The sequence below is a fragment of the Cebus imitator genome, unplaced genomic scaffold (genome assembly GCF_001604975.1).
Source record: "Cebus imitator isolate Cc_AM_T3 unplaced genomic scaffold, Cebus_imitator-1.0 Scaffold586, whole genome shotgun sequence".
NCBI classification, from domain to species: Eukaryota; Metazoa; Chordata; class Mammalia; order Primates; family Cebidae; genus Cebus; species Cebus imitator.
The window spans coordinates 432,543-446,033 of NW_016107901.1; the positions used below are offsets into that span (position 1 = coordinate 432,543).

The following is a 13,491-nucleotide window of genomic DNA, read 5'->3' on the forward strand; positions in this document are numbered from 1 at the left end:
CTGTGACACTCGCACAGTGATGACGTCTCCTAACACGTTTCTCAGAACGTGCTCCTGTGGTGAAGGAAGCCTGACTGCAGTCTCAGCTGGGTCTCCCGGGAACCCTTCCCTGCCGCCCCCGTGGCTGTCCCTGAAGCGGGGGTAGTGGCTTCATGACATTCAACACAGCAGTGAGCGCTCCTGCCATGAAAGTTCTGGGTGGTGGGTGGGACCACCCACATGTAAGGGAGGTTGGCCGTGAGTGGGGCAGCTGAGTGGGAGGCCCCTTGCCCACACTGGGGCCCACCTAATTCCTCTGATTTTTAGCAGCACCAGGGCAAACTTCTATTTATTTTGGTGCTCTGAAAAAACAAAACCTGGGCTTGTCATAGAAAAGTCTCTTTTGTCAGGGAATTCCCTCTTGGCTCTGTGAAAAAAAAAGCTATGAAGGGATCTTCGGAATGAGGGGTCTGGGGGCACTGGAAGGCCCTGGTGTGTGAGGAGCTTGAAGGAGAATGCGTCTGAGAGCCCCAGGGGCTGGCGCAGCCACAGGAGGAAGCCTCCCCGCTGGCTTGCGTTTTTTTCCATTGAAAAGTTCTCTGGCTCCCAGGGAGTGACGCTGATGGTGGGGAGGCTGATAGGGGCAGGGGGCTCTCTGTACTTTCTGCTCAGTTTTGCTGTGAACCTAAAACTGCTCTAAAAATAGTTTACTAATTTTTTAAAAAGTTATCAGCAAAGAACATCTACAATTGGTTAGATATGATTAATAACTAGTACCAACACGGCATTGTTAACAAAGAATACGTTATTATTATTATAAGGTATTCATGAGTAAAGAACAACGAATAACATACATCTAATTTTTAATACTCAATGCACAATCAACATTTCTGATCAACAGTATAAACCATATAAAAGAGAATTCTGCTTTTCATTTGTACAAATACTGCTTTCACCGTTGCAAAACTTTCAAGGTTAAAACGTACCATAGGTTGAAACTCTAAAGCTTACGCTTGAACATTTCTAAAACGAAGTTATTGCTGTCTGTTGTTAATTGGTTACATTGTTACCTCTAATACCAGTCATCAAATCCATAGGATCTCTTAATTTCCAAGAGATTGTATTGTACAGCAAGATTATTTTTGTGGCCAAATCGGGTCATAGGCTTCCTTTTTTTTTTTTTTTTTTTTTAATTTAAATGGAGTCTTGCCGTCGCCCAGGCTGGAGTGCAATGGTGCTATCTCAGCTCACTGCAACCTCCGCCTCCCAGGTTCAAGCGATTCTCCTGCCTCAGCCTCCCGAGTAGCTGGGATTACAGGCGCGTGCTACCACGCCTAGCTGATTTTTGTATTTTTTGTAGAGACGGGGTTTCACCGTGTCGGTCAGGCTGGTCTCAAACTCCTGACCTTGTGATCTCCCCTCCTTGGCCTCCCAAAGTGCTGGGATTACAGGCGTGAGCCACCGTGCCCAGCCTAGCCTTACTTTTTTAAAAGATAAGTAAATCCATCCAGAAATGTAGTCACGAATTGAAGTGTTCCCCGTAGTTTTATCTGCTAGGTGATAGCATGGAGCTTCCTGGTGCTTCTGCTGGGAATTCAGACGGGACAGACATGTGGCCTCAGAGGACACGCTGCGGTAGTGCAGACTGGGAAGGAAAACACACGGTCTGCTACAATTTTTATCCCAGGTATAATTTGTGAAGAATGTATAGCAAATGTTTCTTAAAGCATGAATCCTCTACTTGAATTCTTGTTTTTATGAAAGCCATCCAACCACTTACTGAATCCTCTTGAAATCTGCCTTTTGTAATGTAACTGATATAGGTCAATGTTTTCTTTCACTCTGGGAAATAAAGGCTACTTGGTTGCTTTAGGGAGGGCAGCAATGTCAGCTGCATAAGCAGCAAGAATATTATATTACTAGTTTGCCCTTAATAGAGCAAGCCTAGGAAATGGAAAATAGGCATCTGTTTTATATTTCCTTTCCTTTTCAATCATTGTTTAGACACTCTCCATTCTAGGGCTTGGAGAAGCTTCATGGAAACTCTGTTCAGGTTCTTGACTCTCAGTGACAGATGTGGAGGTCTTTGTGTCTTGGTTCTCAAGTCCCGAGAATCACATACACTGGCAGAATTTGGCTCCAAGTCCAAGTTCTTCTGGCTAATTCCTAGGCTGGGAGTTCTCAACTTCGGCTGCACATTGGAATGACCTCAGGAGCTTTAAAAACTACAAACGCTTGAATTTTAGCCCAGAGATGTATGTTGAATTGGTCTGAGGTGCAGCTGGGCTTCAAGCTTTTTAAAAGCTCCCCAGGTGATGTCACTGCCGCCAGGGCTGAATACCTTCCCTAGGGCGGCTGTGCCCAGGCTCGGTAAGACTGTTGGTGAATTTCATCAATATATCCAGTAACCAAAGGGTGCTGAACATTATTCGACCTCTCCAGTTACGTCTAGTTTATATTGATAAAGGCATATCAATTGCAAATATAAAAATAATTTGCACTGAAGTCACATTTATATGTAAACAAACAAAATGCTGTTATTGCTTTTCTTACATGTACAGGGTTACACTGGCAGATGATGACAGTATGGCTGGCAGCTGGATTTTTCTAGTAGTGACAAAAGACAGGGAGTCTTTCCATTAACATTGCCTCAACAGCCTCAACAGAAGCTGCCCCAGACCAAGCTAAATGTGCTTTCCAGCATCTTCTTAAACCTCCTAAATATAAAAATGATTCTTCTCTTCTTCACCATGGCAATGACCTAGCTTAGCCCTGTAATGGGTTTGTGCCTTTCAGTAAGAGACAGAAAGGGCTTCCTTTTGCCTCAACTTAACCCTTTTCAACAAAGATTTCAGTTTCCAATTTTGATTGTATTGCAGTCTCTCTAAAGTAAACTGTGCTTCCTTTAGTAGAAAAACGAGTTTCCAAAAAATATAGTGTAGAAAGTTCAGTGCTACATAAAGAGAACAGTATCCGCAAAAAATTACAAAAATAGATTTACATTTAAAAATCCTGTCTGTGTCTTGAATAGTACAAAGCTGTACCCATGATATGGCAGGCGTGGCTGGTGAGAGGCAAGGATTTCTGTTTTGTAAAGTTTTACAGTTGCCAGGCAAGGAAATGCGAACAGATAATTATGTTGCGATAAAAGTGTGCGCTTAGCACAAGAAAGAAATGCAGAGCAGATGTTGAGGGCAGTTTCAACACCTGCTGCCTACATGGAATAGTAGCTTGTTCACAAAGGAGGGAAGAGACTGGTTTCTGTAACTTACTTAGAGAATGCAGAGGGTCCCAGGGCTTTTTCAAGGCTCAGGTGGGGGGTATTTGCCCGTTTCCAGCTGAACTGCTGGTGATGATGAATTGGAGGGGTTTGGAATGGCCACTAGCAGCCAAGCCTCAGGCTTATCAGTAACTGCAAATGGTTCTCTCCACTGCACATGGGAACCTCCACCCTACCTGGCCTTTTATTCTACCGACCGGAGGCCCTGGCACAGACCCACCGTCTTGCACTGAAGACTTCAGAGACAAGGGCTTCAACCCTGGTTACCCATTAGAATCATGAGAGCGCCCCTGAGATCTGGGTTGAATTGGTCTGCAGAGACTCCAGGCTCCCTCTTCTGAAGCTCCGCCGGTGATTCTCTTGTGCCTGAGGGGAGGTGCTGAGTCGCCATCACCCACCGGCCTCAAGCTACGCAGGTGCAATCAGAGGCCTGGTGAGAGTGGTACTGGGTGGGAGGACCCCCAGTGAGCCGCAAGCAGACCCCCACCAGGCCCTTCCCTTAGACCAGTGGCTCTGGAAACTTTGAAGAAGGTTGCAATAATCAGGGGGTGCTCTGACAAGGCCCTAGGGCTGGGCTGCACCTGAGAAAATCAAGGCACAGTCTTTCTGGTTGGGACCAGGAGATTCCCAAGGGCAGCTGCCCTGGAGAACCAGTGCCTTTTGTGCTAAGCAATCCACAGTCCCCTTCTGTCTGCAGTTGTGAGGCGGGGGTGGTAAATCACAAAATCAAGAACTTTCAGCAAATACCTAGGTTGTCGTCAGCTGGAGTATAATAAGGATGCATCCGCAGCGCTCCTCCTTACAACCTAGACTCACAGCGAATAGAGTTTAGAAGACTCATCCCTTCTTTGACCCCTCATGCGGTGATGGGCAGGGTGTAATTACAGTAGCTCCTTGGAGATGATGCAAGAAGACACACAAAGTGAATGGGAGCTCCCGGCTCCTTACTTTCCCGTGACCTCTGTTTCCAAAGGTCGCATCTGAAGCTGAGGTCGTGGCAAAGGTCTTCCAGGAACTGACTGAGGAAGAAACAGCTGACAAGTTCTCTGTAGTGTATGAAGGCCAGGCTAGCAATCAGGAAGACCTTCAGGGATGGAGTCCAAGCTTTGAGAACTGACCAAGCAGAGCTGTTAGGTGACAATCATGGGACTTTGGGCAGCTCCTTTCCTGACCTGCCCACCGTGGTGGCCAGATCCTTGGAGAGGCTAGTGGCTTTGTGGCTTCCGCCAAGCAGACCGCTGTGCCTCCCTGGACAGATGAAGTAAGAACTATTTTGGGAAGCACAATCTTAATAGAATTTAGCAACTATACTTTACGCTGGAAAATTAACATATGAAGGAGAAGAAAGCTAGAATAGCTTTTGTTCTTTTATGATGTTAGTGTTTCAAACTACAAAAATACTAGGATTTAATAAAACAACGTGACTCACAACTGACCTGCCTCACTGATCTTCCGCTTCTTGTCACACAAGTGACAGCAGAATGTGGGTCCTTCTGTTTCTCAGTTCTGACTGAAATATTTCTGTATGTCCTGAGGTGAATGAATAATGAAAGTGGTTTACTGACAATGATCTAAAATCTCAGATTCTTAGAAATGTTGCTTAGTCTTCTCACTAAGCATGTGCAGAAATGATAGCTCAAAACCCCCCAGTGGGATACAACATTTAAGGAACTTGTGGGATGCTCCAAGCTCATCCCCTAGCTTAGAGGGAGCAGGTTGTTAGGACAGCTGACCGCAGCCTTTCATGGACTCCAGCAGTGGAGGCCTCTGACAGCCGTTTCCTTGGTCGGGGTCCCCCTGCTGTAACTGAGCTTCCCCCTCTCCTGTGGCTGCAACCTGGTCATATCCTGTGAGGCCTTCCTGATGAACCTTCCAGGTCTCTCCTCAGGTAGAACTCAACGTCCCTGCTCTGTGCTCTCAGTGTCTGGCTGGCGGGTCCTGTCTGGCATTTGTCATGTTGTTTTAAGGTTAGCATCTATGAGTCCGTTTCCTTTGCTAAATTGTGAATTTCTCAGAATCAGGGACTATGTTTTATTTATGTTTGTATCTTTTGTACCCATACCAAGCTGGGATAGGCACTTAGGGGTATTTGAGAGCATAATGGAGTGGAAATGAATATAATTTTATTTTCATCGAGACAAAAATCAAATATTCTCTTAACAAAAGTGTAGGAGCCCTGACTGATCTGGGAGTCAAAAAATGGTTTAAAAGCAAAAGGAACATTTTGTATGCGTGTGTGACTGAACATAATTGTAGGCTGAAAATATTTTCTGAACCATTTCTTCCTTGATAAATTGGATGGAGTGGATATTGACTAGAAGACTTTAAAACGCTCCTTGCAAAGGACTTCCGTTAACCAGTCAGGTTACAAGGCACACACAGATTAGGAAAGGTGGGATCCTAACTAGCCGAATCTCCCAATTGTAGAGAAATTATTTTAGAAAGGAACTTTTTTCTTGTAAAACATCTACAAGTGTTGTGAAAGCATTATCAGTTTCAAACCCTGCTCTCCTATTTACCGCCTGGATTCCACACTACTCATAACGCTACTCATTTGCACCTGTAAAACACCCCGTTGCGGCCAGAGCTGTAAGGGCTTGAATAGCTGCCTCAGGGCGGAGATACTTTTTGTTTGACAAAGGGCGAGGATGGGGTCTGGGGAGCAGAAGGAACATCTTTGAGTAAAAAGCTTTTAAAGTGAAGTAAAAGGAGAAAATGATCTTCCATGAGTAACCTAAACTAATTTTGGGGGTTGGGAGTGATGGCTAAAGGAGATTTCAGAGCAGCTTCATTTTTGTAGTCTCCTGATCTATGCCCCAGAGGACCTGATGCATTTCATCTGAGCCTCAAATTAGGAGACGTATTTTTGCGAGAACAAAAACGGCACCATCCTTAGGTATTCTGCATTCTCAGATGTGGGCTACTGGTCTGAACCCTGATGAATCCGGGGTGGGTTGGAATCCGAGTTATTATGGGACGTGTCATCCTCTCTTGCTGACTTAGTGACGGCAAGACAGGGGCAGCATACTGAGTTTCAAAATGATGGAATGGAAGACAGAGAAGTCTGTAACGCTCACGACTGGAAGACATCGGTCAGCCAGTGGGCAGTGAGTACCATGGAGACATATTTATAAAAGTGAGTCTAATGAAGAATTCTATCCCCTCTGTTTCTTCTTTGCCCAGGAAGGGACAGAGTGGCTTATCCTATTGTACCTGCCATGACTCGATACAGTACCGATGCGGCCTGCTGGGGCCATGAAGGGATTCTTGGACCTTTAGTGTCGTGGGGTGGAAGCCGTGAGCGGGACCGCTGCAATCAAGCCGCTGCTGGAGACTTGAGGCCGGTGCGGCTTGCTCACTTGGGCCTGGATGAACTCAGGGCAGCAAGTCTACCAGCAAGCTTCTTGCCTGTTGGAAGAGCTTACTGCAGTAAAAATCAATAGTGACAATTAAAAACTCCAAGATCCCCAATCAAGAAAAATCCTGACACATAGTTATTTTTTTTTTTTTTTCAAATATACCTCCTTGAAAGATAAACTTCGCTCAGAACTTCTTGCTGGATGCCTTTCTGTAAAAGCTTCACAGTTTGAAAACAAAGGAATGCACCTGCCACTTGCCAAGTGCGCCCCAAGTGGAAGCACTTCCTGACTGATCAGTGTCAACGCTGGGGAAGCCAGTCTGCGGTTCTGACAGCTAACGCGGGCATAGCGGTTGGGATGGAGGACCTGCTGCGCTTGGTCCTGGGTGCTGAAAGTCTGGATTTTTAGGGCTGGTGCTATTCTCTGTGGTCACGCTCCAATAAATTCACTGCTTTGTGGCGCGACCCTTAGGTATTCTGCATTTTCAGCTGTGGGGCCCTTAAACATGCCGTTGGGCTTGGCTTCCTTGGGAAGGAAGTCCTGCCGGTAGTCAGGGTTGTCTAGGCTGATTTGGTGGATGGCTTTCTGGATCCATTGGTCAGGGCTGTCCACTGCGCTGCTGACCCAGGTGGGCTGCACAGTGTTGAGATACTCGGGGTTGCCCACTGCGGTGCTGTGGGGGTCCTGGTAGTGTGGGTCTCTGCTGGGCGCGAGGTTCAGGGGCTGATTGTGATAGACAGGATTCTGCACAGAGCCCGCAGGCCTTTTGGGAACAGACTGGTTTATGTATTCTGAAAGTGAAAAGAAATCAGAGGTGAAGTAATCAGCAAAGCACCATCCCATGCAGGACCCCCGGGTTCCCAACCCTGTGAATATCTTCAACAAGGCCACTGACTACAGGGAGCAGGAGCCTTGGGAGGACCCTCTTGCTGCTGCTAGAAAGGAGAGTGTGTTCTTTCCTGTACTTCTCAAGGTAATGGACACGTCTCTTTTGCAAATTTAAGGTTATCAGAGAATAGCCTGCTTGAGGAGTGTGTGTATGTGTGCAGGTATATGTCTGTCCAAGTATGTGTGGTGTGTATGCGTGTGGTGTGTGTGTATGGTATGTGTGTCTGGTGTGTGGTATGTGTATGTGCAGTGTGTGTGTATGTGTGTCTGTGTATGTGCGTGGTGTGTGTGTACGTGTGTGGTGTGTGTGTATGTGTGTGTGCTGTGTGTATATGTGTAGTGTATGTGTCTGTGTGTATGTGTGTGTGTGGTGTGGTTGTATATGTGCACATATGTATGTGTATGTCATGTGTGTACATGTGAGCATGTGGTGTGTGTGTGTATGTGTATGTATGTGTGGTATATGGTGTGTGTGTGTATATGTGGTATGTATATGTGTATGTGTGTGGTGTGTGTATGTGGTATGTGTGTGGTGTGTGTATCTGTGTAGTATATCTGTGGGTATGTGTGTGGGGTGTGTGTTGTGTATGTTGTGTATGTGGGGTGTGTGTACATGTATGTGTGGTGTGTGTGTATGTGTGGTGTGGGTGTGTATGTGTGCGTATATATGTGTATGTGGTGTGTGTGTGTGGTGCAATGTGTGTATGTGTGGTGTGTGTACATCTATGTGTGGTGTGTGTGTATGTGGGTGTAGGGTGTGTGTGTGTATATGTGAATGTGTCTGTGAGGTCTGTGTGGGGGGTGTGTGTGTGTGTATGTGTATATGTGTATGTATGTGTATATATGTGTATATGTGTGTGTATGTGTGTTAGCAGGTTGTATCTAGATAAAGCTTACTATTTATTAATATTAACATATATTTAATTAGTTAAATATATGCTTCACAGGTCAATAATGGAGATGGCAGAGTGAACAGGGATGAAATCTGTCACACACACACACACACAGATACACACATCATGCACACACACATACACAGAGATACACACTTCATAATCTAGAAAATTTGCTGATTCATTCTTAGAACAGACATGACCAAGAGCTTGTGCGGCTCGGCCATGTGTCTCTCTGCTCCTTACACCCCTCACTGTGTCTGCAAATTGGCCCTGTTTGTCCCTCTGGAGATGCTGAGGAGGCACCTGGCTTGGGCACTGGGTGGTGGAGGCTGGCTGCTGCCGAGTGGGCTGAGGAGGCTGAGGAGCAGGACTGTTTCCAGACAAGCCACTCACCAGGCACTGGGAGGAAGGAGTCATCTATGCTGTCCTCAGTCAAGGCTCCTGTGGGGTCTGAGCTGTATCGCTGTAAGAAGCTGTCTTCCTTGATGGGACAGGTCTGTAGCTGCAGGAGGAAACGAGGGAAGGTTAGTCCAGTCAGGGAGGCTCCAGCTGCAGTGTGTGCAAAAGCTACCTGAGATCTCCTTGAGATGCAGGTTTTGATCAGCAGGTGGGGCAGGCCTGAGAGTCTGCACCCTAGAGGGTGCCCGTGCCTCTGGGCTGCAGGCTGGGCTGCAGGGGCGGGCCCCAGGGCTGTGCTGGGTGCTGTCCAGCAGAACTTTCCACAGTGAGGGTGGTGTGCTTCAATACTGTCACCACTAGCCACCTGTGGCTACTGGACACTTCAGATGTGTGAGAAACTGAATTTTATATTTTATTTAACTTATTCACATCTCAGTTGAAGTAGCATCTGCGTCGCCTGGAAGGTGGCTCAAACACAGACTATGGATGCAACCCCTGGAGGTCCTGATTTGGTCAATCTGGGGCAGTGGCCTGAAAAATGGCATTTCTAACAAGCTGCCAGGAGATGCTACTGCTGGTCCAGAAGCCATGCTCCGAATCGCACTGTGAGGCATGGCAGCTGTGCAGGGAAAAACCCACCCAGGAAGGAAACTCAAGATTATCTGGGTTAAGATGATTTAGGCTAAGGCATTTTGTATAATAGAGCCGTAGTGCAGAGCTGTAAATTCTGGCTTGGGTGTTCATACATACCCCGTTTCTATCAATGCAAGCCACAGTGGAATTGTTGCTGTTTGCACTCTGAAAAACACAAGATAAAACAGAGAAGTTGCTCATGGAATGCTTGTACCGTATCTCACCCACTTTTCCTGAATGCAGGAGGTGCGCCTCACGGAGGGTATATTGCAAAGTTGTTTAATTTTTCTCTTAATCGTTAGTTTTAGAACAACTAGGTTTACTTTTTAATTCTGTTCCATAGTGGACCTAAAAGGCTTAGAATCAAGTTGTTGCAATGCAACAAAATAATTAATACACTTAATTCATTTTCATTTTGATTTCACCATTTGGTTAAAATTGACTTCATCTCCATGCAAGTTTCACTAGATGGTTTCTATTTTCCCTAAAATTCAATTTTTTCAGGCTGGGTGCGGTGGTTCATGCCTGTAATCCCAGCACTTTGGGAGGCTGAGGCAGGCGGATCAAGAGGTCAAGAGATTGAGACCATCCTGGAGAACATGGTAAAGCACGTCTCTACTAAAAATACAAAAATTAGCTGGACGTGGTGGCGCACACCTGTAGTCCCAGCTACTCGGGAGGCTGAGGCAGGAGAATTGCTTAAACTCGGGAGGTGGAGGTTGTAGTGAGCCGAGATCGCGCCACTGCACTCCAGCCTGGCGACAGAGCGAGACTCTGTCTCAAACAAACAAAAAAAGGTCAATTTGTTCAAATGAGTAGACAAAGCGAGAGGGGGAGGAGGGTTTTCATACCAGAGAGCTGAGGAGGGGAGTCCGCGACGTGGAGGGACTGCTGAAGAAGCCCTGCTGTGGGATGAGGTACTCGTCCGCATCCACCACGTCGTCCATGTCTTCTTCATCCATCAGGGCGCGGTAGAAGTTGGAGTCTGTAGGGCTTGGCAAATGCATCCGTTCATCCCCCTGGTGCAGAGATTTTGAGGCTATTAGAATGGCCCATAGAGATGCTATTCCACTTCTTGGCTATAGGAGCAGGGGTCTCTTGCCAGCCGGTGGCTGTGTGTTTGCCAATTTTGTTATAATGAAATCCCCCTTGGTTCTCTGAATTACGGCTCCCTCCCCTCATGGGATGTGGGTGTCTTAAAATAAAGCATCAACCATCTTTTGATGCTTGTAAGACCCCACATGAGATGCAAATAGCTTCTGAGGGAACAGAAAGGGAAGAAGCGACAGCATTCGAGTGGGTACCTTGCAGTGAGGTGCTAGGCAGTATATTTTGCAACGTTTTTTATTGAATCTTTGAGACAATCGTGGGAGCTTGGTTTTGGCGTTCCCATGTTATGGAAGGAGATAGGTGGATTGGCTGCCTGGGTGATGGGGTGAAGTGGAGAGTCAGGGGTGTGAAGCCAGGTCCGCTTGGCACCAAAGCGCAGTAGACCATGCTTGTCTGTTAGCCCCAGCTGAGGCTCTGGCTAGCTGGATGGTGAGGATGAGCATGGGAGGAGAGTTCAGATGGGGAGTGGGAGATGGAGCTGCGTGGGCACCACCCACGGACCCTGCTTAGTTCACAATGCGGCCTGCGCCTTAACTAAGGGTTGCTTTAATGCACTGGAGGGTTTATTAACATGACTGGGGACACAGGGAGGCCAGTTGGCCCAGGACAGAGCAGTGACATTGGATGCTCATTACAGGGACTCTTCCCAATGGAAGGACAGACCGAGGTTTGTACCTGAATGACAAGGTAGCGCTGGGGGTCTCGGGCCATTTTGGAGAATTCAATGATCAACTCACGGAACTTTGGGCGACTGTCTGCGTCTATCATCCAGCCTGGGGAAGGAATGAGAAGAAACAGTGCAATTAGAACACTGGAAGCAATGATAAATACGGCATTGCTTAAAGAAGGCATTGGTGATGCAACACTTCCATCAGAGGAGTGATGAAAGGCCCAAGTGTTTGCGGTAGACTTTTCTGTCTTGGCCAACTAGTACTGGTTGCTGTTTAAAGAGCATGGTAGCATCGAAGATTTGAATTAGACTAACAATAATGCCCTGGTGCTTTTCTCTGCCCACTCTTCCTGGGGTCAGCTTCCTGTGCCGTAGCCTGACGGCATGCAGCAGCGTGGGTCTGTGCAATTTGCTGACTGCAGGGTGCCCTCGCTCACACCCACCCTCAGCATTCCTTCTGGCAGGAAACCAGACGCAGTGTAGAAAAACAGGCTTTAAAGAATTTGGGGTTGGGATGGGCCTGTGCCCAGCACCTCTAGTACAGCACATACCCAGTGGGCACGCATGCAAGTGAGAGGGCTGGTTGTGCAGGCAACTTCCACCGGAGGACACACTGTGAAGCGCGCTGCTGCATGTGACTACACAGCAAGCTAAATCCAGATTAAACAAGCTGGGGGTACAGCTACTGCCTGGAAATCCTCATGCCTCTTGAGGGTTCACATTTATTTTCCATCCGCAGGATGTCAAGCTATTTTAGGCCAGACTGCTATGTGACCTTAGACAAATCACGTGGCGTCTCTGGATCACAGTTTCCTCAGCCCAAACCAAGACAGTTAAAAAAGATTAACTCTGTGGTCTAGAGTTCAGAAAGGCATTAATATTTACATTCCCTTGGCTCCGTCCTATTCCTTATACAACTTTCTTTTGTAAATGCTTATCATATGTAACGCCACCTTCGGAGCCTACTGCACTTGTGAATCTGGTAGAATAACAGCATCAGTCAAATGACACACTCTTATCTGGATGAAATGTTTAAATGCCGCACTGCAGAGGACTTCACATAGATCTACTGGTTTGGAAGGTTTAAGTCAAAGCAGAAATATTGATTCTATTAAGTCTCATGCTGTTAGTCACTATCAAGCATTTAAAAACAGTCTCTCTGGTAACAGGCCTCAAAACACAGGGTAACTCGGTATTTCATTGAGTAACTCAGAGAACAGAATATTTTGGTGTAATGGCTTGTGGAAGGCTTTAGTTTTATTTATCTGCCTGCAAACATGGGCAGATGTCAGGTCACACTGCCCAATGAGTCAGGAAGTGCCTTTTAGAAGAATGCTTGAAGGGTTATTTACAGATGTTCCTGGATTTGTGTGCCTGCCTTAAGTAATGTGATGACATTTCTCCAGGGATGCAAAGGCCTCAGCGGTTTGGCTGAGAGCAGTCATCAAGGCCCAGCGAGGCAGTGTGGACTGCCCCACCCACAGGTCACTCACATTTGACCATGATCATGTACACATCGATGGTGCATATGGGTGGCTGGGGGAGGCGCTCTCCTTTCTCCAGGATGGAGGAGATCTCACTGGCAGGGATTCCATCATATGGCTTGGATCCAAAGGTCATCAACTCCCAAACGGTCACCCCTGAGAGGATGAAGCCAGAAAAGAAGGCAGTGACATCATAAATGAACAACCACAATGCCTTGCTTAAGTCATCAGTACTGGTTACCATGTTTTGATGTTTAGAAACCTACATTTCTGTAGTCGTGGGCAATTTGCTTCAGCGCTGGAAGCCTCAATTTACCTCTCTATAAAGTGGGATAATAATAGTATCTGTTTCACAGGATGGCTGTGAAGACCCAAGAAGATAATACAACTGAAATGCTTAGCACAATGCCCAACAAATAGTAAGTGACTGATAAATGGTAAACATTGGTAATAAAAATAAAGACAACGGTAACTCTACTAGCCTAAGTGCTATCATGCTCCAGGTACAGTTCCCTCAGGGAAGGTGATGGAGGGTATATACTCCGTCACCCGCACTGTATCTGCAGAAGGAGGAAGATGCAGATTCTGAACAACATTTTAAACTTTGCACATTTTCAGATCATAAAAAAAAACTGGAAATGAAAAAGCTTATGTTCCTTTTGATAAAAATAAAAACCTCAGGAAGAAACTGAATCCCTGAACAGACCAATAACGAGCTCTGAAATTGAATCAGTAATAGTCCACCAACCAAAACAAAGCCCAAGACTGGATGGATTCGCAGCCGAATTCTACA

At 46.5% G+C, this 13,491-nt stretch overlaps 1 protein-coding gene across 2 annotated transcripts in view; it reads right to left on the bottom strand.

Annotated features, from left to right (window-relative positions):
* Positions 1-1,468: 1,468 nt before the first annotated feature.
* The window catches only part of EGFR (epidermal growth factor receptor), a 202,155-nt gene continuing 190,132 nt past the window's right edge, over positions 1,469-13,491 (bottom strand). For both annotated transcript variants that reach the window (XM_017516423.2, XM_037734208.1), the window contains exons 24-29: positions 12,708-12,854; positions 11,220-11,317; positions 10,286-10,453; positions 9,552-9,599; positions 8,796-8,904; positions 1,469-7,409 (exon numbers count right to left, since the gene is read on the bottom strand). In XM_017516423.2, coding sequence (XP_017371912.1) covers positions 7,048-7,409; positions 8,796-8,904; positions 9,552-9,599; positions 10,286-10,453; positions 11,220-11,317; positions 12,708-12,854 — 932 coding nt within the window. In that variant the 3' untranslated portion in view covers positions 1,469-7,047. The remainder of the gene's footprint in view (positions 7,410-8,795; positions 8,905-9,551; positions 9,600-10,285; positions 10,454-11,219; positions 11,318-12,707; positions 12,855-13,491) is intronic.